Source organism: Pistacia vera, unplaced genomic scaffold (assembly GCF_008641045.1).
Source record: "Pistacia vera cultivar Batoury unplaced genomic scaffold, PisVer_v2 Contig118, whole genome shotgun sequence".
NCBI classification, from domain to species: domain Eukaryota; kingdom Viridiplantae; phylum Streptophyta; class Magnoliopsida; order Sapindales; family Anacardiaceae; genus Pistacia; species Pistacia vera.
The window spans coordinates 703916-729235 of NW_022195226.1; the positions used below are offsets into that span (position 1 = coordinate 703916).

Genomic DNA, 25320 nt, shown 5'->3' on the forward strand with positions numbered 1-25320 from the left:
CGTCATTAAGTAAATCCGCCACTAAGCAAACGACATGTCAACTATTAAATAAATATTTTAGCAACATGTCAGTTATAAATAGAACGACAAATCACGTCTTTAATAAGTATGTTAACGATATGTCTATCATCATGAAAAAGAACATATCTGTTAATTGTTATATCGACATGTTGTCTCTTTGGATCAATATTACTTTACCCCCTGTAGTTGAGTAAATGTCACAAAAACCCAAATATCTTGGATCTGCTTCTTCGTGGACCTAAATGATATTTACCCAAGTCAGGAACGAATAAAAAACTATCTTTCTTTGAATTTCTAATGCAGAAGATTTAACTGAAATTTGATTCTTAGCACATTCCTAACACAGAATTGATCTTAAAAAAAAAAAAAAAAAAAAAAATTTAAATAAATATATTAAAATGTTATCATTTAATCTGAATTATTTGTTTAATCGAATGTTAATACGAAAAATCAGTAGTTAAAAAGTCGGAAATGACGTCAGTTAATTTTCCCTCCTTTTCTGGTTGAGCATCGTGGACGCACCCTGCCCACATTTTGAAAACCCGTTCATCTCAATCCCCCTTCACAAAACTCAAAGACTTTGTGGTCTCTCTGTGTTCTCTTTGAATCGGCGATCATTATGTCTCTCGCAAGTGTCCTCAAAACGCTCTTCTTCATGCTCTGCTGCCTCATGATCGTCACTCTCGGCTACACCATCTCCACCGATGGCCTCCCCTTCCGCAAAGACCTTCTAACTCCGTTTGTAACTCTTTCTCTTCTCCTTCTCTTCTGTTTTCTTTAGACAATGTATGTGTAAATGGGTTCTTTTGTTTCAGGTGGATGGCTGCCACTCTGGTTGATTTCTACATCAACGTTGTTCCTTTGGCGGTATGAATTGTTACTGCTTTAAGTAAATCTTTTGTTGATTTTCAGTTTAATTTATTTTTTTTTTATTTTTTTTGGCTGAAAGAAAGATGTTATTTTTTTTTTCTTTTTCTTCATAAGTAAAATTTTAGTTTTTGTACTTAATTATGGACTTGTATATTGTATCAGGCTTGGGTTTCCTACAAGGAATCAAACTGGATTAGTGCAATTATATGGATAATTCTCCTTGTATGCCTTGGCAGGTAGGTAATTTATGTTCCTAAATACGGAATCCAAACTTAATTGATTTGTGTTGGAGTTTGATACATAAGTATTACTTTAATCTGGATTTGCACTTGTGGCTTGTGTTTTTATCTTACTATTTTTGTTGGGCTATTTCTAATTGCTTAAGCTTTTGAGATTAATGATGTTTCCATTTATACGGATTATAATATTAATGCTGTTGTTTCATTAGTAACCAGAAGTCGATTTGTGTCGTGCTCTGCAGTTCTTCTGTTGGTGTCTCTGTTTTTCTCTGACTACAATTTTTCGCCAAGAAATCGTATTCAGCTTTGGTGATTTAGTCAGATTCATGGAATAGTAGTCATACTTGTTATTGATTGAATGAGATGCAATTATCATGTATTAGTTGCAAGTAATTTAGTCCTAGAAAACATTCCATATATCACCATGTGATGTATAGAAGCGGACATTCTAACATGATGCTTTATATGCAACTCATCTCTTGCTTCTTTCCAATGTTGAACATATGAAGTTATTTTGTTGATTATTGTTTATGATGAATATTGAAGTTTTTGATTAGCTTTTGGTAATTACTTATGTCATTATGAATATCGATACATGTTTTGATGCAATGCTAATTGACTTTTTTATCAGGTCCCCTTATTTACCCTCAACCTTTTTTTCTTTTCTTTTCCAGCATTACCACCTGTGTTTACATTTTCATCCAATTTCTCAAGTTGTCACCTCAAGAATCTTTACAAGATGCCATGTACCATGTTCTGTTGCGGAATCCAATCAAGTATGTCCAAATATCTTCAGGTATATTGTATGCATAGTTGTGCACTGGTAAATAATGAAATCGATGGATATAAAACAATCAATACAAGTGTTTCTTCAAAGTTTCTATTGAGTTGTTAACTCCTGAAGCTTTTCACTACTTTTATAGAGTCAATTCCTTATAATAATGTGTTAATTATAGATTGATTGGTAAAGCTACGGGATTGTATCTACATTGAGCATTATGCCTTCTTGTTGGCCTTTATTATTGTCTTTCCTTCTCTAATTGAGTTGCACTTATAAGAAATTTATTTGTCTAACAATAGTATGGAACATAAAAGGAAGAACTCCCCTGTTGTGGCTGCCAGAATCCTTTTTGGTGTTTTGGGTTTATTGATGTTGGGAACTCTGGTTTACACTATCTTGACTGATGGTTCTCCTTTTCGCAAAGAGCTCTTAACCCCGTAAGTTTTTTCGTTTAAATAATTTGTCTTTGTTTCCAATAGCTTGCCCACCCTGTAAATTATATTATTGAAGAATGTACAAAGTATACTAGAAATTTCTTTGGTGGGGATTTACAGTAATATTGATCTTAAAGCTAAGGACAGTTAGCCTTAACTATTTGTTTGTTGTACTTATATTGTAAATTCTTTTAATTTTTCTAGATTGGCTCTTAGTTATTATCATTTTCCCTTTTTTTTTTTTCCTGGCAGTCCCCTTGTGTTATGAGCTGTTATATGAATGTTCTGCAACTTTGTCAGATTTAGAACAACAAAAATAATATTCAGGAAATGCTAAAACTAATTTAGATATGGAAATGTTATGCGTGGTTCATATGATAGGGACTGTAAATCTGAGAGTTCTAGTGTTTTATAATAAAGATTGATCTAACTGAACTTTAGTGTGTCGGAGCTATGGCTTTTGTTTTGCTGATATACCACCATTTATGTCTTAAGAATTCATAGCTGTAAGATGTTTTCATGGATGGATAGAAATGATTTTTCTTACTGAATGTTGGCAAACCCCGAGGGGTGGAAATTCAATGTGCTTGAAGCTATAGGTTGTTCATCTTAATGTTCGATATTTTGCATAATTTGGCTGCCTGATAATAAGAGTGGATCCCTGAATGACGTGCTCAATTAGACTTGTGATTATCAAAGCATGCCATCTATATTTAGTCAATTTTGACTAGAATCTGACCTCTTAAATGTCTCGATAATCAGACAGGTGCTTCTGATGCATGTGTTGGAACCTTGTAATGGTTTTCTTTACTTTATGCTAGCACATGATTGTCTTTGTCCTTCTGTTCAAATTTCTTCTGGTTTCACTTTGTGGGTTATTTGCTTGCCATGTCAATCTAATGAGTTTGTTAAACTGTCTGCAGGTGGATGTCAGCAACACTAATTGACTTCTATATCAATGTTGTGGCTTTGTCGGTATGTTTAAAGTAGTTAATATTTGCAGTTCTGCTCAAAAGTTAAATCTGGGTTAGCTTCTTATATGGGAATCAGAGTGACTAATCAATACTCATGAAGAACTGTTAATTGGTTGATAACTTGTGTGTGGCATATGCGGCAGAAAGAGCTATCCTTTATAATTTACGCAGTGAAATTTTATTTTGTATAAAGTATGCATGAGAAGAAATAAATGATTATTTCTGCATTTTAGTAATTAGTTTGGACTTCATAGAAACAAAAATACTGTAAATCTATTTGCAACAAATGATGCAGAGTGCATCTTAGATGTCTTTTCAGCCTTGCATATGAGAGTCCAGAATAGCAAGATCTGCAGAAAAGCTTGCTAATGGCCTTTGCTCTTGTGTTGACTGAAGCCATGGTCAATTACTTGAAACAGTTAGTATAATTATTGAGAGTAACAGTCAGTATGTTTTTTCATTATTCTCTTGATGTTCTTTCTAGAAGAAGTGAAATTTTGGGTTTGAATAACAGTAACTGTGAACTTGTTAATAATCATCTAATGCCTTTGTTTAGATAATTAATGCATTATGTTTTTATGTGCTATTTCAGGTTTGGGTTGCCTACAAAGAATCAAGTTGGTTTAATGCATTCCTTTGGGTGATCCTATTGATATGTTTCGGCAGGTAATATCATTTTACATGATTATATTTATATTTATTTCCTCTAAAAAACTGCATTTTGTAAACATGTGCAATGTTATGAATCCATTTAAGTAGCCTTTATTAACTGATATGCATCAGATAATGCAATATTTTGTATGATGTATTTATCTTTGTGTTCTCATCTCACCAGTTTAAGGGTGAAAATTTGTTGATAGCGCATCAATTATTTTGGAACTGCTGCTGATGACTATTTTTCATTACGTTTCAGCATCAGTACATGTGTTTACATCGTCCAGCAGCTGTGGTGCCTGCGTTCTGAAGATCCGCTCTGCCTCATTTTGTTGAACACTAGTAATAGGCAAGTTTAGAAAAATGTATTTCAATTTACTTCATAACACCAACTGTGAGTGTTTTGAATTATCATAAATCTGAATCGAATATTTACCCATTAATGGAAAAAATAATAGAATGATGAAAGAGGCAAGAGGCAAGTTTCAAATACAAAGACTTACGGTACTCTTACTAGCACAGGCAGAAATCTCAAGAACTGTTACTTGTTTATGATTACTGTGATCATCAAGTACTCTTTAGCAATGCCAAATGATTGTTTTTTCACCTCAACTTTGACAAAGTTTATTGCAGATTTGAATTAGTACTGTCCTATGTCTAAAAGCTTAATAATTGACCATGGTAGGGCAGAAAATTGGTGTGATAGAACCTGCTGCTGAGAGATGCTGTAAAAGTTTAAAGTTGATGAGCTCAAAGGCTGCCAGATTATGTACGATTAATTAACCGTACAAATTACAGAGAGCATTCCATTTTCGCCTGCTATATTGAGCGATTTCATGTATATGAATGGATCTCTGTGTGCCTTTGGCACTTGCTGTATCAAATTGTATCAGGGATCGGATTTATGAAGATTGTTTCAGCAAATATAGAAATTCATTTTGGTTATGTTGGGCACATTGCGTAGTTATAATAGCCTGCAATTGATCGTTGAGAAGAGATCATATTGTGAAGCAGCAGCACTTAAATAAAAATAAAAGAATAGCTGAATAATGAAGGACATTATAGTATGGCAATAAAATTATTGTCCTATTCTAATCTCAAAGTTAATACATTACTCATCCATATGTTTAATAATCATCTTTCTCCATCTTTTGTCCATTTATCACATTTTTTTTTAATTGCATTACAGATGTAAACATTAATATATATATATATATATATATATATATATATAGTTCAATAATTGTAATTTTCTTGTATTGACCATCAATTATTTTTGTGAATAATTAATTTGATAATGAAACTATATGTACATCATTTCTCATAAATTAAATGCATTTTGCTCCCTGAGGTTCGGCTTATGTAAATAAAGTTCAGTAGAATCTGAACGCAACACTTAGGTTTTGTAGATGTGGATGTCTAAAACAACCCTAGTTTGTTAATTTTTATTTTCTTATAATTAACATTTTTGTTCTAAAATTTTTAACAGGATTATATATTAACACTTTTTTTTTTCTAAGTTATGTTAATTTCTAATATCATAGGTATAAAAACAATTCTAGGGGTATTTTAGACTTTTTCATTTAAATTCAAATAGTTAATAACTGAGGATGACCTAAGTGTCACTTTTCAACTTCTACATGATCTAAACCTCATGACCAAAATGTCATTCTTGGAGGTTGTAGGTATACGGGAAACTTTTTGACTTTTGAGTAGTATATCCAAAAATCTTTATCGTTCCACCTGACCACCCAGGAGTCCGGAGTGGTTGATTAAATGTATTATTAATCTCTTAATGGAGGAACATGAGCGGGATCTATAAAGCAAAATTCCAAATCATCCATCGACTCATTATGATAACGCTGCAGAGATCGTAGCAGCCAATATTTCTTTCAGAATAAAGGACACAAGAGTGAAGGTATTGGAATATGGTGAAGGAACTAACAATATAAACTCAAGAGAGCCTCTTTACCAATGTGTTTTGAATACAAATTGTCAAAAGCTGTAGTGATCAATTATGGAGGTCGGTAGAGGATTCCTTAAATAATGGTGATGTTAATTTCGTTGTTGAAATAATTAAAACTTAATTATGTTTTGTCATCTTTGTGGACAATTTTGTTGAAACAACTTTTGCCTTTCCTTGGGTGAAATCAAATGCTTTAAGATACATATAAATGACAGTCATTCTGGCAATGTCTCAGATGTAAAATCTTCCTTTTAATTTCTAATTAACTTGTAAACAAAGGTAAAGGCCATAAATTAAAGTGTATCACGAAAGTTATTGTCCATCGAAGGGCTAAAGTTTTGATTAGAGCTAGAACAAATGGGCAGGGTTAGGCGGGTCAACCCTAATCTGATCCACATCAATTCGGGTTCAACCCGGCCAACATATATCCTGTTGGGTGGGCTGGGCCTTCATAGGTCAACCTAACGACCTGACAGGTTATATATATATATATATATTTTTTTTTTTTTTTAAAATTCGTCCAACCTGTTGAGTTGGACAAAAAAATTTAATTAATTATTTTTTTTTGCAAATATCCATTTTACCCTTGAAATATAGCAGTTTTATAACAGTTGGAGAGGTTTTTTTGGTCATTTTTTTTTCTCTATAAATAGGGCATAAATTCTCATATTTCTTCACATCACAAATTCTCTCATTCTCTCATTTTCTCTATTGAAATCTCTCATTCTCTTTATTGTCAATTTGCCCTCATTTTAATTTTTCAATTCGTATTTCCAAATTCCAATTCTCCTTCTTTAATTCTTTATTTCTTCTATATCCATTTTTTTTTTTTTTTAAAAAACTAGAATGGATAGATATTTTCATCCCATCAATTTCGATGATGAAGGAAATTATCCCAGTCCCCCTGAATTTACTAACGTAAATGTAGTATATTCAAATAATCCCGCTTTCCCATTCTCAGAAGCCGATACACCTCATAATATTCCCTCCTCCTTCCCATGCTACTACAGCTCTCGGTGGTTCTAGAAGTCGTCCTCGTAATCATTGTCCTCGTCCAACTCCATCTCTAGCATAAGCGGGTTCATCAATTGCAGTTGAAACCGATGACATGCACACATCAGACGTTTGGGTGCATTTCGATAAGTTTTACAAGACAAAAAAATGGAGTTCAAGAGCAAGATACAAGTATTGTGAAAATATTTATAAAGCTAATGCAGGTAATGACATTAGTACTTTAAAAAGACATGCTAATAAATATATTACTCAACATGGAAATAGAGAAACCAATCAAACTCAAATAACTAATGTGGGTACTACTTAGCGTTATAATTCTGATGTATATAGGGAACAATTAGTTTTATATACTGCTGCAACTGATCAACCTATTAATATGGTTGAAGATAAATATTTTGAAAATTTTGTTAAAAATTCATTTTTTCCAGGATTTAAAAGTTATTCTAAAATTTCAACTAGAAATGATTTAATAAAATTGTTTGGGAAAATGAAATTAGAATTAAAAAATAAAATACATAGTTGTCATGTTAGTGTGACTCCAACCGCCGAGATTTGAAGAGGTAGAGCTAAACAATATTATATTTGTGTGACTAGTCATTATTTTAATAACGAATGTAAATTAAATAAATCTTTATTGGGATTTAGATTAATAGATGTGGATAATAGTGGTTAACAAATTTATAATAAAATTATTGAAGTTTTAGAAGATTATGATGTTGTTCACAAAGTGATAAGTTTAACTTTAGATAGTAGAGCTATAGATTTTTTTAAAATAAAATTTCATTTTTATGACAATTTGAAGTTTTTTTACTAATGTCGTGCATGTCACATTATTAATTTAATTGTGAAAAGTGGTCTGAAAAAAATTAGAAATAATATTGATAGAATTAGAGATTCTTTAGCTTGAATTACTAGTAGTAATAGAATAAATGTTGAATTTCAAGATGCTTGTATAAAATCAAATATGTCTTCTAGAACTTTTGCATTAGACATGTCCGTTAGATGAAACTTTTGCAAATTTAATTAGTTATTTTGTTGTAAATAATAGGGTTCTCATTATTTGGTAGACAATGATTGACATACAGCTAAAAAATTTCACTCTTTTCTTAAATTTTTTTATCAATCCACCTTACAACTTTCTGGTATATATTATCCTACCAGTCCATTGGTAATACATACAATTATAAAAATTTCAGATTTATTTAAAAAAAACAGAAACAATGAAATTTTAGCGGGACCAATAGAGGCAATGAAATTAAAATTTAAAAAACATTGGAAACCCATTCATTTTCTTTATTGTTTACCTGCCATAGTTGATCATTGAATTAAATTAGCGAGTTTAGAAAATGGTTTAGACATGTTAAGTGAAAATTTATGAGATGAAGCATATGCCAGTCAACTAGGAGAGATAAGAGAGTGTCTTGCAGAGGTATTTTTGCAATATGAAAACATGTATGAGAACAAGCAAAGAGGCGAAACACTCAAGGAAGTAGTATCAGAAGAAACAAATGAAGACTTCAACTTCTGGAGTGCACTTAATAGGCTGAAGAAGACCCGAACCCGAAGCACATCCTCCTTTTCAGAAGCATCAACAATGAATGTACTGTCCTCTATGCAGCTACAGAGTAATGAGTTTCACCAATATTTGGGAACCCCCGATGTACTACCAGCAGATCCACAACAAAGAACCAATTTGATGTCTTAGAATATTGGAAAATAAAAAAATGTATTTTTCCAGTATTATCAAGACTTGCCTTGGATGTTTTCTCAGTTCATGTCTCAACAATCTCATTCGAACAAACATTTAGTGCAAATGGAAGAATTTTAAACGAAATGAGGACTAAACTTTCACAAAAAATGATTAAAGTTCTCACATGTCTTCGAGATTGGGAACGGTTGTGCCATCAAGATCAATATGAGGTTGTCGATAATACTTTTATAGAATCATTTCAATTTTGTAATGTAAATGATACATATGAGGAAGGTCTAGTCAACTCCCAAATTAATTGTTTTGTAAATTAATTGTCAATTATTACACTCTTTTTTCTTTACCAAGTTTTTGTCTTAATTGAGTTTTTCTTGGTAAAGTTTTTAACGAAACAATAATTGTTGTAATTTCTTATTTCTTATTTTATTTTTCAATAAATGAATAAATCTAATTTTTCTTATATTACAATTTAATTGTATTAGAATAGAATTAATATTTGAAATGTTAACAAAAAAAAAAAAATTAATTTAATTGAATTATTGATATTTGAAAAGTTAGTTAAATAAAATTACATAAAACAAAAAAAACAAAAAAACAAAAAAAATTCCAAGCTAGCTTGGCTCAGCTCGTACCAAGCCCGTCGGGTTAGGGTTGGCAGGCCAAGCTGGGCCAACCCTTTTGGCCAAGAGGCAGGCTAGGTCATTTTGCTTAACCTACCACAAGTCGGGCCGGATAGGTTATTTTTCCACCTTTAGTTTTGATTCTTAAACAAAGTGAAGTGCAATCGTTAAATTAAAGATATGATTTCACTGATACATTTGTTATTAAATTTGCCAAGTTCAATTCTGAAACATAATACAATAAATGACTCCACCCAATTTTCAGTGGCAGCCAGCAGACTACAACTCAAATGAGCATCACATTCATGCCCAATAAATTTGATTCCAACTCCAAAACCAGATTAACAATCAACTACAACGAAAAATCTTCTCAAACAAGAAGTCTTTTCCAATATCAATATAACAGTTGAGCATGCCTCGAACTGCGAAGCTTAGTATACAAAAATGGCCATGAATCACAAGGACTGCCAAGAATAAAAACAAAAATGAAGAATTACCAAACCAAAATATCGGTAATTATTCAGCCCAACAGGTTGGCTCCACTTCAGCAAGCACAACCACCTCTTTGCTCACTCTCTGAAACTGCCTCAGGAATGCCTTGGAAATATCTGCATTTGAGTGAAAAACACATGAGGATTTAACGTCTCATACATGTATCCGTTCCTGTAATGGTCATGCTATAAGTAAAAAGCGAAAGAAATATATACAAAGGATTAAGTTTTATAATATTCGTCTATAAGAATAATAAGTATTTAGAGGAAATAGACAAAGGAAGACTAAGGCTATGGTGGATCAATATATTTATTGATGAAAACCCTTATGGAGTTATTTCGAAGAGGAAACTTGCTGTGTTTGGTAGAATATTTTGAGTAGTATTTTTGAAAAAGTTGAGTTAGGTTATTATTACGAGAATAAAATTTAAAAATTAACAAAACACCCCCTATATTTGTTAATTTCACTAAACACCCCCTACAATAAAATATTAAAAATTAACAAAAACACTCTCATTCACCCGTTAAATGCTAGCAACTGGTAACCACTACTGGAGGATGGCCGGAAGACGCCGGAATGGTGCACGACCAGTTGGATCTGGTTGGTCTTGCGCCGCTTTGGCCTTCTCCAGCTAGATCCACCATGGATTTGGCCTTCTCCAGCTAGATCCACCATGGATTTGGCCTTCTCCAGCTAGATCAGCACACTATCAACAAGATCCAACCAATAGTGCGCCATTACGATAGATTCTTGCCACTTTCCGACGATGATGGCCCAAATCTGACTTGGGGGTGTTTTTGTCAATTTATAAACTTTGATTGTTGGGGGAGTTTAGTTAAATTAACAAACCTAAAGGGTTAAAAAATCTAAATATTTTGAGTTGAATAAAATAAGATTGGATTTTGAGAATATTGAAACAAATATGTATTTTGAGTAAAATAGAAACAGCATAGGATAAAATAGTAAAACAAGCGCAGCCTTAGCATTTTGCAAATAAAAAATAGCACAATCCCAACTCCCAAGTACACAACGGCTATTCTAAGAAGTCAGTCCAACATATTAGGAGCTAATAACCACTAAAACATGTAATCAGAATTGAACCGTATACTACAGTATGCATTGCAAACATGAAAAGTCATACCCACAACATAAATTTAAGAACTTCAAAATGAAGACTGTCAGGAAAAGCACGTAACTATAGAAGTAAAAAACATTTGAATATCCGAAAGTAGTTATGGCAACCAACAAATGCTACTTTGTTCAGAAATAATCAATACCAACGAAAAAAAATAGAAAACTAACGAAAATTAAGGGAAGGTTGGCCAAGGCAAGCTTTAGGTGAAAAAAGTCAACCTATCTCCAGCACTCATACAGCTTTTGGACTTCAGCTGATAAATGAGCTGATGGCAGGCAAACAAATCCAATCTATTCCTATTTGGTTAATTTTACCAACCAATTATCACCTGACTTGCAATTGCTGAAAAAATTAGTATACAGGGCAGACATTATAGAGAATATAAAAATACGTATGGAAACATGCAAATGCGATTATAAAGCTACATGCTTTCTTGCTCAACAGCTGGAAATCAACCATGAGTGAAATTAAGTGTAAAATATTCATGTTTATGCACTCACAAAAAACACCCTCTTAGTTAACAAACACTCACACAAAGTACTTAAACTGGTAAAAAGGACAATAGGAAAAATCTAAATGAAATATATATGTAACTATCATTCCTACCCATGAAATTTTGTTGTGAAGTGGCCTATGATCCCATGCTCTGCACCTTCTGAACTTAGTGCTAAGGTTTATCGGCATCATTTTTTGTTTGTTATTAATGTAAATCCGCTATTTATGGATGTTTAAAATATAAATGACCTGTCCATGAAGATTTCATATCTCTACCACCTAATATCTAGTCCATTTAATGGCTCATAAAAGTATATCAAAAGATCGTGAATACAAAAGTAAAGCAAGATAATGCTATCTTATAAACCTTAAGGGCAAGAGTAACCCAAGTTTTTTAATAAATTATGTGCATGCTATTCACACAAGAAAGTGACATCTAAAATAGGAACTTACATGTCCTGCTCATGCTCATTGGCTAGAGCAGCTTTAGCAATACTCAAGAATGCAGCATCAACATTGATATCCTCTTTTGCAGATGTCTCAAAGTAAGGTATGTTTCCTTTAGAGGCACACCAGTCCTTTGCTTTCTTCTCAGACACCTGCAGAGACACCAGTTTGTTAAAAAAGGAATGAACAAACAGTTTGTTAAAAAAGGAATGAACAAACTAAGGAATTTTAGCCAGCACTGAAATTTTGCATTCTTACCACTCGACTATTCCCACCATCAATATCAATCTTGTTCCCAAGTAATATAAATGGAAATATCCTGGGGTCAGCTGGGCTTGCCTATATAGAATTAAAAAGGGAACTATGTTAACATTCAAACTTTTCAGGTAGTGTGGCTCTAACTGCGATATTTGGAGTGGTAGAGCTAAATAAATTATATTTGTGTAACTAGTCATTATTTTGATAACGAATGTAAATTAAATAATCTTTTTGGGATTTATTAATGGATGTGAATATAATGGTCAAATTATAAATAAATTATTGAAGTTTTAGAAGATTATGATGTTGTTCACAAAGTGATAAGTTTAACTTTAGTAGAGTGATAAGATAGCTATAGATTTTTTTAAATAAATTTCATTTTTATGACATTTGAAGTTTTTTTACCAATGTACGTGTCACATTATTAATTTAATTGTGAAAAATGTATGAAAAAATAGAAATAATATTGATAGAATTAGAGATTTTAGCTTGGATTACTAGTAGTAATAAAAGAAATATAATTTCAAGATGCTTGTATAAATCAAATATGTCTTCTAGAACTTTGCATTAACATATCGTTGATGTAGAATACTTATTAATGTTGATCATGTTTCTTTGCAAATTTATTAGTTTTTTTGTAGAAATAGTAGATCCTCATTATTTGGTAGACATGATTGACATAAGCTAAAATTTCATTTTTCTTAAATTTTGTTTTATCAATCCACTTTAACTTTTGGTGTTATTATTCTACTACTCCATTGGTAATTCAAATTTATTTTAAAAAAAAAAACAGAAACAATGAATTTAGCGGGACCAATAGAGACAATGAAATTAAATTTTAAAAAAATTTAAAAACCCATTCCTTTCTTTATTGTTTACCTACCAATTTGATCTTGAATTAAATTAGCGATTTAGAAAATGGTTTAGCTGTTAAGTGAAAATTTAGAGACGAAGCATATGCAGTCAACTGGAGAGATAGAGTGTCTTGCAGAGGTATTTTGTAATATGAAACATGTATGGGAACCAGCAAGGGGCAAAACCCGAGGAATCAAAAGAAACAAATGAAGACTTCGACTCCTGGAGTGCACTTAATAGGCCGAAGAGGACCGAACCCGAAGCACCTCCTTCTTCAGAAGCATCAACAAATGTAATGTCCTCTGCAGCTATAGAGTAATGAGCTTCACCAATATTTGGAAACCCCAATGTGCTACGAGATCTATAACAAAGAACCAACTTTGTGTCTTAGAATATTGAAAATCAAAAATGTATTTTTCAGTATTATCAGACTTGCCTTGGATGTTTTCTCGGTTCTATCTCAATCTCTCTCACGAACAACATTTAGTGCAAGTGGAAGAATTTTAAATGAAAGGAGGACTAACTTTCACAAAAAATGTTAAGTTCTCACATGTCTTCGAGATTGGAGAACGGTCGCACCATCAAGATCAATAAGATTGTCGACATATTTATAGAATAATTTTAATTTTGTAATGTAAATGATATATATGAGAATGTCTCATTCAACTCCAAATTAGTTGTTTTGTATTGTAAATTATTGTCAATTATTACACATCTTTTTTCCTTACCAATTTTTGTCAATTAGGTTTTTCTTGTAAAGTTTTTAACGAACAATATTGTTGAATTCTTATTTCTTATTTTATTTTTAATAAATGAATAAATTAATTTTCTTATATTACAATTTAATTGTATTAAAATGATTAATATTTGAAATGTTAACAAAAAAATTAATTAATTGAATTATTGATATTTGAAAAGTTAACTAAAATAATTACATAACAAAAAATTGGGCAACCAACCCGGCTCACACCAAAACCCATTGGGCTAGGTTGGTGGGCCAACTGAACCCCTTAGCCAGAGCAGGGCTATTGGCCAACCTCCATTTTGCTTAACCCGCCATGGTCGGCCGAAGGTTATTTTTCCACTTTAGTTTTGATTCTTAACAAAGGGAAGTGAAATCGTTAAATAAAGATATGATTTCACTGATACTTTTGTTAATTTGCCAAGTTCAATTCTGAACATAATACATAAATGACTCCACCCAATTTTCAGTGGCAGCCAGCAGACTACAACTCAAATGAGCATCACTTCATGCCCAAAAAATTTGATTCCAACTCCAAACCAAATTAACAATCAACTACAACGAAAATCTTCTCAAAAACATTCTTTTCCAATTCAATATAACAGTTGAGCATGCCTCGAACTGCAAGCTTAGTATCAAAAATGGCCATATTGGGTTTGAATAACAGTAACTGTGAACTTGTTAATAATAATCTAATGCCTTTGTTTGGATAACTAATGCATTATGTTTTTATGTGCTATTTCAGGTTTGGGTTGCCTACAAGGAATCAAGTTGGTTTAATGCATTCCTTTGGGTGATCCTATTGATATGTTTCGGCAGGTAATATCATTTTACATGATTATATTTATATTTATTTCCTCTAAAAAACTGCATTTTGTAAACATGTGCAATGTTATGAATCCATTTAAGTAGCCTTTATTAACTGATATGCATCAGATAATGCAATATTTTGTATGATGTATTTATCTTTGTGTTTTGAAGGGTTAAAATTTGTTGATAGCGCATCAATTATTTTGGAACTGCTGATAACTATTTTTCATTACGTTTCAGCATCAGTACATGTGTTTACATTGTCCAGCAGCTGTGTTGCCTGCGTTCTGAAGATCCGCTCTGCCTCATTTTGTTGAACACTAGTAATAGGCAAGTTTAGAAAAATGTATTTCAATTTACTTCATAACACCAACTGTGAGTGTTTTGAATTATCATAAATCTGAATGGAATATTTACCCATTAATGGAAAAAATAATAGAATGATGAAAGAGGCAAGTTTCAAATACAAAGACTTACGGTACTCTTACTAGCACAGGCAGAAATATCAAGAACTGTTACTTGTTTATGATTACTGTACTGTGATCATCAAAGTACTCTTTTGCAATGCCAAATGATTGTTTTTTCACCTCAACTTTGACAAAGTTTATTGCAGATTTGAATTAGTACTGTCCTATGTCTAAAAGCTTAATAATTGACCATGGTAGGGCAGAAAACTGGTGTGATAGAACCTGCTGCTGAGAGATGCTGTAAAAGTTTAAAGTTGATGAGCTCAAAGGCTGCCAGATTATGTACGATTAATTAACCGTACAAATTACAGAGAGCATTCCATTTTCGCCTGCTATATTGAGCGATTTCTTGTATATGTATGGATCTCTGTGTGCCTTTGGCACTTGCTGTATCAAATTGTATCAGGGATCGGATTTATGAAGATTGTTTCAGCAAATATAGATAGAAATTTTCTTATAATTAACATATTTGTTCTAAAATTTTTAACAGGATTATTTGAAACAACTTTTGCCTTTCCTTGGGTGAAATCAAATGGCAATGTCTCAGATGTAAAACCTTCGTTTTAATTTCTAATTAACTTGTAAACAAAGGTAAAGGTCATAAATTAAAGTGTATCCTATTGGTGAAACGAAAATTTTTGTCCATCAAAAGGCTAAAAGTTTTGATTAGAGGTGGAACAAATGGGCTGAGTTAGATAGATCAATCCTAATCTGGTCCGCATCAATCCGAGTTCAACACAGTCTGCGTATACCCCGTCGAACGGGTTGAGCCTTCATAGGCTAACCTGGCGACCTAACGGGTTATATATATATATATTTTTAAAAAAACTTCTCCAACTTGACATAATTTTATTTTATTTTATTTTATTTTATTTTTTTATTTTTTACAAATACCCATTTTACCCTTGAAATATAACCGTTTTATAGTAGTTGGAGGGGTTTTTTTTAGTCATTTTCTTTTCCTATTTTTTACTATAAATAGGGCCTAAACTCTCATATTTCCTCACATACCAAATTCTCTCATTTTCTCTATTGAAATCTCTAAATTATTCTCTTTGTTGTCAATTTGCTTTCATTTTAATTTTTATTAGTTTTTGCAATTTTCAATTTATATTTGCAAATTTCAATTCTCCTTCTTCACATCTTTATTTCTTCTATGTATATATATATTTTTTTAACTAGAATGAATAGATATTTCCATCCCATCAATTTCGATGATGAAAGAAATTATCCCAGTCCCACTGAATTTACTAACGTAAATTTAGTAGATTCAAATAGTCATGCTTTCCTATTCTCGGAATCCGATACACCTCATAATATTCTCCCCCTTCCTTCTCATGCTACTACAGCTCTCGGTGGTTTTAGAAGTCGTCCTCGTCCAACTCCATCTCAAGCAGAAACGGGTTCATCAACTGTAGTCGAAACCAACGACATGCACACATCAGACGTTTGGGTGCATTTCGATAAGTTTTATAAAACAGAAAATGAAGTTCAAGTGAAGAAAGCAAGATGCAAGTATAGTGGAAATATTTATAAAGTTGATGCAGATAATGGTATTAGTGCTTTAAAAATGCATGCTAATAAACATATAATTCAACATGAAAATAAAGAAACTAATTAAATTCAAATAACTAATATGGATACTACTTGGCGTTATAATTTTGATGTATATAGAGAACAATTAGCTTTATATATTGTTGCAACTGATCAACCTATTAATATGGCCGAAGATAAATATTTTGAAATATTTGTTAAAAAATCATTTTTTTCAGGATTTAAAAGTTATTCCAAAACTACAACTAGAAATGATTTAATAAAATTGTTTAGGAAAATGAAATTAGAATTAAAAAATAAAATACATAGTTGTCAAGTTAGTGTGGCTCTAACTGCGATATTTGGAGTGGTAGAGCTAAATAAGATTATATTTGTGTAACTAGTCATTATTTTGATAACGAATGTAAATTAAATAAATCTTTATTGGGATTTAGATTAATGGATGTGAATTATAATGGTCAACAAATTTATAAATAAATTGTTGAAGTTTTAGAAGATTATGATGTTGTTCACAAAGTGATAAGTTTAACTTTAGATAATGCAAGTGCTAATAATATAGCTATAGATTTTTTTTTTAAATAAATTTTCATTTTTATGACAATTTGAAGTTTTTTCACCAATGCTGTACGTGTCACATTATTAATTTAATTGTGAAAAATGATATGAAAAAAATTAGAAATAATATTGATAGAATTAGAGATTATTTAGCTTGGATTACTAGTAGTAATAAAAGAAATACTAAATTTCAAGATGCTTGTATAAAATCAAATATGTCTTCTAGAACTTATGCATTAAACATATCTGTTAGATGTAAGAATACTTATTTAATGTTTGATTCATGTTTACCTTATGCAAATTTAATTAGTTATTTTGTAGCAAATAATAGAGATCCTCATTATTTGGTAGACAATGATTGACATATAGCTTAAAATTTCATTATTTTCTTAAATTTGTTTTTATCAATCCACTTTATAACTTTTTGGTGTGTATTATTCTACTACTCCATTGGTAATTCAAATTTATTTTAAAAAAAAAAACAGAAACAATGAAATTTTAGCGGGACCAATAGAGACAATGAAATTAAAATTTTAAAAAAATATTAAAAACCCATTCCTTTTCTTTATTGTTTACCTACCATATTTGATCCTAGAATTAAATTAGCGCATTTAGAAAATGGTTTAGACATGTTAAGTGAAAATTTACGAGACGAAGCATATGCTAATCAACTAGGAGAGATAAGAGAGTGTCTTGCAGAGGTATATTTGTAATATGAAAACATGTATGGGAACCAGCGAAGGGGCAAAAAACCCGAGGAATCAAAAGAAACAAATGAAGACTTCGACTCCTGGAGTGCACTTAATAGGCCGAAGAGGACCTGAACCCGAAGCACAGCTTCCTCTTCAGAAGCATCAACAACAAATGTAATGTCCTCCATGCAGCTATAGAGTAATGAGCTTCACCAATATTTGGAAACCACCAATGTGCTACTAGTAGATCTATAACAAAGAGCCAACTTTGATGTCTTAGAATATTAGAAAATCAGAAAATGTATTTTTTCAGTATTATCAAGACTTGCCTTGGATGTTTTCTCGGTTCCTATCTCAATCGTCTCATCCGAACAAACATTTAGTGCAAGTGGAAGAATTTTAAATGAAAGGAGGACTAAACTTTCACAAAAAATGATTGAAGTCCTCACATGTCTTCGAGATTGAGAACGGTCGCACCATCAAGATCAATACGAGATTGTCGACGATAGTTTAATAGAATAATTTTAATTTTGTAATATAGATGATATATATGAGAAATGTCTCAGTCAACTCTCAAATTAGTTGTTTTGTAATTTGTAAATTAATTGTCAATTATTACACACTTTTTTCCTTACCAAATTTTTGTCCCAATTAGGTTTTTCTTGATAAAGTTTTTAACGAAACAATAATTGTTGAAATTTCTTATTTCTTATTTTATGTTTTAATAAATGAATAAATTTAAATTTTCTTATATTACAATTTAATTGTATTAAAATTGAATTAATATTTGAAATGTTAACAAAAAAATTTAATTTAATTGAATTATTGATATTTGAAAAGTTAACTAAAAATAAATTACATAGAAGAAAAAAAATTTTGGGCTAACCCAACCCGGCTCACACCAAAACCCATTGGGCTAGGGTTGGTGGGCCAAACTGAACCAACCCTTCTAGCCAAGAGACGGGCTGAGTTAGGCCCAACCTACCATTTTGCTTAACCCGCCATGAGTCGGACCGAACGGGTTATTTTTCCACCTTTAGTTTTGATTCTTGAACAAAGGGAAGTGAAATCGTTAAAATTAAAGATATGATTTCACTGATACATTTGTTAATAAATTGCCAAGTTCAATTCTGAAACATAATACAATAAATGACTCCACCCAATTTTCAGTGGCAGCCAGCAGACTACAACTCAAATGAGCATCACATTCATGCCCAAAAAATTTGATTCCAACTCCAAACCAAAATTAACAATCAACTACAACGTAAAATCTTCTCAAATAACAAGTCTTTTCCAATATCAATATAACAGTTGAGCATGCCTCGAACTGCAAAGCTTAGTATACAAAAATGGCCATGAATCACAAGGACTGCCAAGAATAAAAACAAAAATGAAGAATTACCAAACCAAAATATCGGTAATTATTCAGCCCAACAGGTTGGCTCCACTTCAGCAAGCACAACCACCTCTTTGCTCACTCTCTGAAACTGCCTCAGGAATGCCTTGGAAATATCTGCATTTGAGTGAAAAACACATGAGGATTTAATGTCTCACACATGTATCCATTTCTGTAATGGTCATGCTATAAATAAAAAGCGAAAGAAATATATAGAAAGGATTAAGTTTTATAATACTCGTCTATAAGAATAATAAGTATTTAGAGGAAATAGACAAGGGAAGACTAAGGCTATGGTGGATCAATATATTTATTGATGAAAACCCTAATGGAGTTATTTCAAAGAGGAAATAGACAAAGGAAGAGCTGTGCTTGGTAGAGTATTTTTGAAAAAGTTGAGTTGAGTTATTATTACGAAAATAAAATTTAAAAATTAACAAAAACACACCCTATATTTGTTAATTTAGCTAAACACCCCTTACAATTAAATATTGAAAATTAACAAAAACACCCCCACCCACCCATATAATACCAGCAATTGGCCACCACTGTCAGAGGATGGCTGGAAGACGCCAGAATGGTGCACAACCGGTTAGATCTGGTTGGTCTTGCGTCAATTTGGTCTTCTCTAACTAAATCCACCATGGATCTGGCCAGAAAAGGCCAGATCTTTGACCACATCTGGTCGTCAACGGCCATATCTAGTCGGAAAAAACTAGATCGGCACACTACCAGCAAGATCCAGCCGATAGTGCGCCATTACGACAGATTCTTACCACTTTTCGACGGTGATGACCCGAACTGACTTGAAGGTGTTTTTGTCAATTTATAAACTTTTATTGTTAGAGGTGTTTAGTTAAATTAACAAACCTAAGGGATTAAAAAATCTAAATATTTTGAGTTAAATAAAATAGGATTGAATTTTGAAAATATTGAAACAAAGATGTATTTTGGGTAAAATAGGAATAAGATAGGATAAAATAGTAACACAAACACAGCCTGCATTTTGCAAATAAAAAAGAGCACAATCCCAACTCCCAAGTACACATTAGCTATTCTAAGAAGTTAGTCAAACATATTAGGAGCTAATAACCACTAAAACATGTAATCAGAATTGAACCGTATACTACAATATGCATTGCAAACATGAAAAGTCACACCCACATCATTAATTTAAGAACTTCAAAATGAAGACTGTCAGGAAAAGCACGTAACTATAGAAGTAAAAAACATTTTAATATCCGAAAGTAGTTATGGCAACCAACAAATGCTACTTTGTTCAGAAATAATCAATACCAACGAAAAAAAATAGAAAACTAACGAAAATTAAGGGAAGTTTGGCCAAGGCAAGCTTTAGGTGAAAAAAGTCAACCTATCTCCAGCACTCATACAGCTTTTGGACTTCAGCTGATAAATGAGCTGATGGCAGGCAAACAAATCCAATCTATTCCTATTTGGTTAATTTTACCAACCAATTATCACCTGACTTGCAATTGCTGAAAAAATTAGTATACAGGGCAGACATTATAGAGAATATAAAAATACGTATGGAAACATGCAAATGCGATTATAAAGCTACATGCTTTCTTGCTCAACAGCTGGAAATCAACCATGAGTGAAATTAAGTGTAAAATATTCATGTTTATGCACTCACAAAAAACACCCTCTTAGTTAACAAACACTCACACAAAGTACTTAAACTGGTAAAAAGGACAATAGGAAAAATCTAAATGAAATATATATGTAACTATCATTCCTACCCATGAAATTTTGTTGTGAAGTGGCCTATGATCCCATGCTCTGCACCTTCTGAACTTAGTGCTAAGGTTTATCGGCATCATTTTTTGTTTGTTATTAATGTAAATCCGCTATTTATGGATGTTTAAAATATAAATGACCTGTCCATGAAGATTTCATATCTCTACCACCTAATATCTAGTCCATTTAATGGCTCATAAAAGTATATCAAAAGATCGTGAATACAAAAGTAAAGCAAGATAATGCTATCTTATAAACCTTAAGGGCAAGAGTAACCCAAGTTTTTTAATAAATTATGTGCATGCTATTCACACAAGAAAGTGACATCTAAAATAGGAACTTACATGTCCTGCTCATGCTCATTGGCTAGAGCAGCTTTAGCAATACTCAAGAATGCAGCATCAACATTGATATCCTCTTTTGCAGATGTCTCAAAGTAAGGTATGTTTCCTTTAGAGGCACACCAGTCCTTTGCTTTCTTCTCAGACACCTGCAGAGACACCAGTTTGTTAAAAAAGGAATGAACAAACAGTTTGTTAAAAAAGGAATGAACAAACTAAGGAATTTTAGCCAGCACTGAAATTTTGCATTCTTACCACTCGACTATTCCCACCATCAATATCAATCTTGTTCCCAAGTAATATAAATGGAAATATCCTGGGGTCAGCTGGGCTTGCCTATATAGAATTAAAAAGGGAACTATGTTAACATTCAAACAGTCATCTTCTAAGAGAATGAAAATGTAAGTGCAAAATTTGCAAATCATCAAATTAAAAAATAATAATAATAATAATAATAAAGACAACTACAAAATAGCCATTAAAAGTTCATGAAGAACTGATATATATCCAGACTAACATTAAATAGATTCTAATGTTTATTCAAAGAGATGGAGTTATCAAAAGAAACCAGTAAAGATGAGATTATCCTTCATTTGTTCAACCTCTTAAATAATTATGTAAAATTTCTTGTCACACCATACAGCAAGACGAATTCCAAAAAAAGAAAAAAAGAAAAAAGTGATTTTAGCGTTAATACTGGTGAATGGCTGACAGGGTTTCAAATTGAGGTATGAAGAAATAACATAAATAGCAATTACTATGAAAAATATTTTCAGTATTTCAAAATCTCTCAGAAGTTTTAACCCAAACTAATGGGAATCAAACCCTGCTTTCGTCAGGCTAAGAAGGCTTAAATGGAGGAAAGGCAATCAACAGCTGCGCTCAAGCCTTTAGACCCAAAAAGTCCTCTAAGAGTCAAAATTATCAAGGGTCAAGCATGTAATACAAGGAAAGTTAGAATATTATTGTTTTTAAATTTAACACTACATTATTAAAAATAGTAAGATAATAATGTACATCACATACACCCGAAAAGCATATTTTAAAGCATAAAATTCAACTAAACAAAAATTAACATCACAGACCTGCTTAAGAAACTCCTCATGCCAATTATCAAGAGTATCAAACGACTTCATAACATTAACATCATAAACTAGAACGCAGCAATCTGCCCCTCTATAGAAAGCAACCCCAAGACTCTGAAATCTCTCTTGCCCTGCTGTGTCCCATATCTATGAATATAAGGCAAAGCCATTCAACATTACATATCCCCTTAACAGATAAATTCAAATAAAACTACACAAAACGCATAAATTCCATTGAACCAAAAAAAGAAAAACATACTTGTAGAGTGACAAGCCGGTCATCAATTTGGAGTTCTTTAGTAACGAAATCAGCACCAATTGTAGCTTTATACTGCTGACTAAACTTCTTATGAACATATCTAAACAAAGCAGTTAAGACCGAACACAATACCACCCAAATTACTCATAACCAAAATCCAAAATCACTCCAACAAAATTAACCCATCAACGTTCCAATAAACCGTTAATTTAACAACAGTACACAATGCAACCCTTCCTAAAACAAAATAAATAATTCTATTTCCAATTTCCAATTCACCAACCCCCCCATATAAACAGTATAAATTGAGCAACTAAAGTTCTCACTACAATACCGTAGAGTACGGTAACGTTACAGGGACTCATGTTTCACAAATTTTACCATCTACAAATAAAAAAAGAAAGAGAAAAGAAAAATCCGAGAAACTAATACGATTTGTAACATTCACAGTGAAAAACTGCTGTATTTTCATCACATATCATTCCAGTAACGTTACCACTGCTCTGCAAGCTTAAACTTTAAGAGATCTTAATAGAAAAAGAAAAATTAAAAAAGAAAAAAAACGATTGGTCCAAGGATACTGATTCATCAACGACGTCTTGCCAACCCTGACATTAACAAAAACAACCACAACAATAAGAACCTCAGCACGTAAAATTTCAATTCAGCCCCTAAAGAAACAATCTCCAACATTCAAACCCTAGAAAAAAGAAAACAACCGAGACTCACCCGCTTTCGCCGAGAACGATGACCTTGAGCAGAGTTCTTCTCCGCACCGACATGGCGCCTCCAAAAAATGAAGGAAGAGAAACGAGAATCAGTTACGCGTGAGATTGGGAAGGATTGACGATGAACGAGAAGAAACGGTGTCGGATATGGGGCGAAGAGAATTTAATTTGATTAAGAGAATGAAGAAAGGGGCGCCAATTTCGACCTGTTTTTTTCTCTTTTTTTTTTTTTTTTTAATTTTAATTTTAACGCAACAGAACCAACCGGTGTGAATTAATTTGGTGGGGTCGGTTCCGGGGAGGAGGATTTGAGAAACTGGGGAAATGTGGGCCCGTTTTGAGGGCTAACTTGGCGATTTGTTGTCGTTTTGGTTATTATTTTAGTTGGAGGAAATTGCATTTGTGGGGATGGGCGGCAAAAGAAAAATGGCTTTTATAGTTTTAGATTCCGATAATTTTAGCCATAAATTTTTTTTATATATAAATTTGCGGTACAAAATGAATTAAATTAAAAAAATTGTTTAATATACTTTTATAATAATAAAACAATATCCCATTCATTTAAATATTAAATTTGCATTCCTTTAAAGATTATCTTATCTTGTGCTCTAAGAACATATTTAATATTTGTATTAAAAATTATATTTTTTTGTCGCTTTATATACAAAGTGTATTGAAATAAATAAATATTTTTATTGTTAGGACACAAGTTAAGACAACCTGTCTTTTAAATGCAATTTTAAAATTAAAAGTCCGATAGATTTACCCAAAAAGGTGCCAATATCGACAATGTTACAAATCAATATAATGTATTTTTTATAGTTAATTATTACAAATCATTATAGGAAAAGCAAATATGTGAGTGATATATATAAAATAAAAAACAAAAAAACTAATTTATTGTATAGGTGATGCGGTATCTCAATATTATTATAGCTTTTCTTGATATATATGCGTTTCAATGAATTTTAATTTTTCTTTTAAAAAAAGTCTAATTTAAGATGTAATTCAATTATTTTATTGAATAAAAATATAAGAAGAGATGGAAAAGAAAAAGAAAAAGCGTGAAAAGGGCACCATATGAATAGTATAGAAAAAAAGGTGGATACGGATTGTATACTTTATATTACCTTTTTATGATATGAGATTTATTAACATTCAATTATTAAACACCTTTTCAACACCCAGTACAATATTATCCATGCAAGTTTTCATACAATATTTAATTAGATAAACTAGTATGAAAATAATTAAGGTAATAAATATACAATAAATAGGATCCAATGATTGACCACACAAGAGTAAAATGCACATCAATCTATGAGGGGTTAGCCGATATTATTGTACTTGTTTAAGGTCGTGACACTTGGAGTGCCTTTGGTTTATTATTTTGAATAAAATTTTTGAGATAATATTGGATAGTTGAATAGGGTAATTATTATGAGGTAAAATTTAAAAATTTTCAAAAAAACCTCATAGGTTTGTTAATTTAACTAAACATCCTAATATGTAAAAATTTTGTAAAATGACAAAAATACTCCCACTCACCCACAGTGTCAGATTTCGATCACCACTGTTGGAATCTGGTTGGAATCTAGCGTTACGACGCAGGTTACGTGGATCTAGCTGGACGTGCGTCGATCTGGCCTTTTCCGACTAAATCCACCACGGATCTGGCCGAAAAAGGCTAGATATACTGCCGCAACCCGCAAAAGGTTAGATCGACGAATTACCGGTCATTTTCGGTCGTTTTTAGGCCGTTGTGACAGATTCTGGCTACCACCGACGATGTTTGTCGGAATCTGGCAACTATGGGTGGGTGGGAGTGTTTTTGTTAATTTTTAAACTTTTTTCTGAGGGTATTTAATGAAATTAATAAACTTAAGGGGTCTAAAAGTAATTAAAAAAATATAATTGTATTTCCTAAAAAATTAAACAAACAAATATTTTGGAAATAGGATTGAGAATAT

The 25320-nt window shown here is 31.9% G+C and overlaps 3 protein-coding genes across 6 annotated transcripts; 1 reads left to right on the forward strand and 2 right to left on the reverse strand.

Annotated features, from left to right (window-relative positions):
* The first annotated feature begins 519 nt into the window (after window positions 1-519).
* Window positions 520-15436, forward strand: LOC116109225. 4 transcript variants are annotated; one of them, XM_031395460.1, is made up of 9 exons: window positions 535-759; window positions 837-888; window positions 1054-1127; window positions 1805-1906; window positions 2211-2348; window positions 3269-3320; window positions 14451-14524; window positions 14756-14845; window positions 15181-15436. In XM_031395460.1, the coding sequence occupies exons 1-9, from the start codon at window positions 641-643 to the stop codon at window positions 15212-15214; spliced, it is 735 nt and encodes a 244-aa protein (XP_031251320.1). In that variant the 5' UTR covers window positions 535-640; the 3' UTR covers window positions 15215-15436. The 4 variants fall into 4 exon arrangements, with proteins under 4 accessions (XP_031251341.1, XP_031251334.1, XP_031251320.1 ...); XM_031395469.1 differs by having other exon boundaries at window positions 15186-15436; XM_031395481.1 differs by lacking the exon at window positions 2211-2348 and having other exon boundaries at window positions 520-759.
* LOC116109901 (ras-related protein Rab7-like) lies at window positions 9715-13569 on the reverse strand. The gene is made up of 5 exons (XM_031396140.1): window positions 13514-13569; window positions 13216-13324; window positions 12109-12189; window positions 11857-12002; window positions 9715-9889 (listed from the first exon to the last, which is right to left on the reverse strand). Exons 1-5 carry the CDS (start codon window positions 13567-13569, stop codon window positions 9826-9828), a joined length of 456 nt encoding a protein of 151 aa, XP_031252000.1. The 3' UTR covers window positions 9715-9825.
* A 3446-nt stretch (window positions 15437-18882) lies between the features above and the next one.
* On the reverse strand, window positions 18883-23580 carry LOC116109250 (ras-related protein Rab7). Its single transcript, XM_031395487.1, has 7 exons — window positions 23352-23580; window positions 23204-23230; window positions 22623-22722; window positions 22364-22510; window positions 21534-21614; window positions 21282-21427; window positions 18883-19296 (listed from the first exon to the last, which is right to left on the reverse strand). The coding sequence occupies exons 1-7, from the start codon at window positions 23402-23404 to the stop codon at window positions 19233-19235; spliced, it is 618 nt and encodes a 205-aa protein (XP_031251347.1). The 5' UTR covers window positions 23405-23580; the 3' UTR covers window positions 18883-19232.
* Window positions 23581-25320: the final 1740 nt, after the last annotated feature.

Coding starts and splice junctions, on each gene's coding strand:
- LOC116109225 (XM_031395460.1), top strand. CDS start 641: ATGTCTCTCGCAAGTGTCCTCAAAACGCTCTTCTTCATGCTCTGCTGC. Junction 889..1,053: donor TCAACGTTGTTCCTTTGGCG/GTATGAATTGTT, acceptor ATATTGTATCAG/GCTTGGGTTTCCTACAAGGA. Junction 1,128..1,804: donor CTCCTTGTATGCCTTGGCAG/GTAGGTAATTTA, acceptor TTTCTTTTCCAG/CATTACCACCTGTGTTTACA.
- LOC116109901 (XM_031396140.1), bottom strand. CDS start 13,569: ATGTCGACAATCTTATTGATCTTGATGGTGCGACCGTTCTCCAATCTC. Junction 13,325..13,513: donor TTCTCCAATCTCGAAGACAT/GTGAGAACTTAA, acceptor TCTTTGTTATAG/ATCTCGTAGCACATTGGGGT. Junction 12,190..13,215: donor AAGGAGGTGCTTCGGGTTCG/GTCCTCTTCGGC, acceptor AATTCTATATAG/GCAAGCCCAGCTGACCCCAG.
- LOC116109250 (XM_031395487.1), bottom strand. CDS start 23,404: ATGTCGGTGCGGAGAAGAACTCTGCTCAAGGTCATCGTTCTCGGCGAA. Junction 21,615..22,363: donor ATGAGGAGTTTCTTAAGCAG/GTCTGTGATGTT, acceptor AATTCTATATAG/GCAAGCCCAGCTGACCCCAG. Junction 19,297..21,281: donor AATGAGCATGAGCAGGACAT/GTAAGTTCCTAT, acceptor ACTCAAATGCAG/ATATTTCCAAGGCATTCCTG.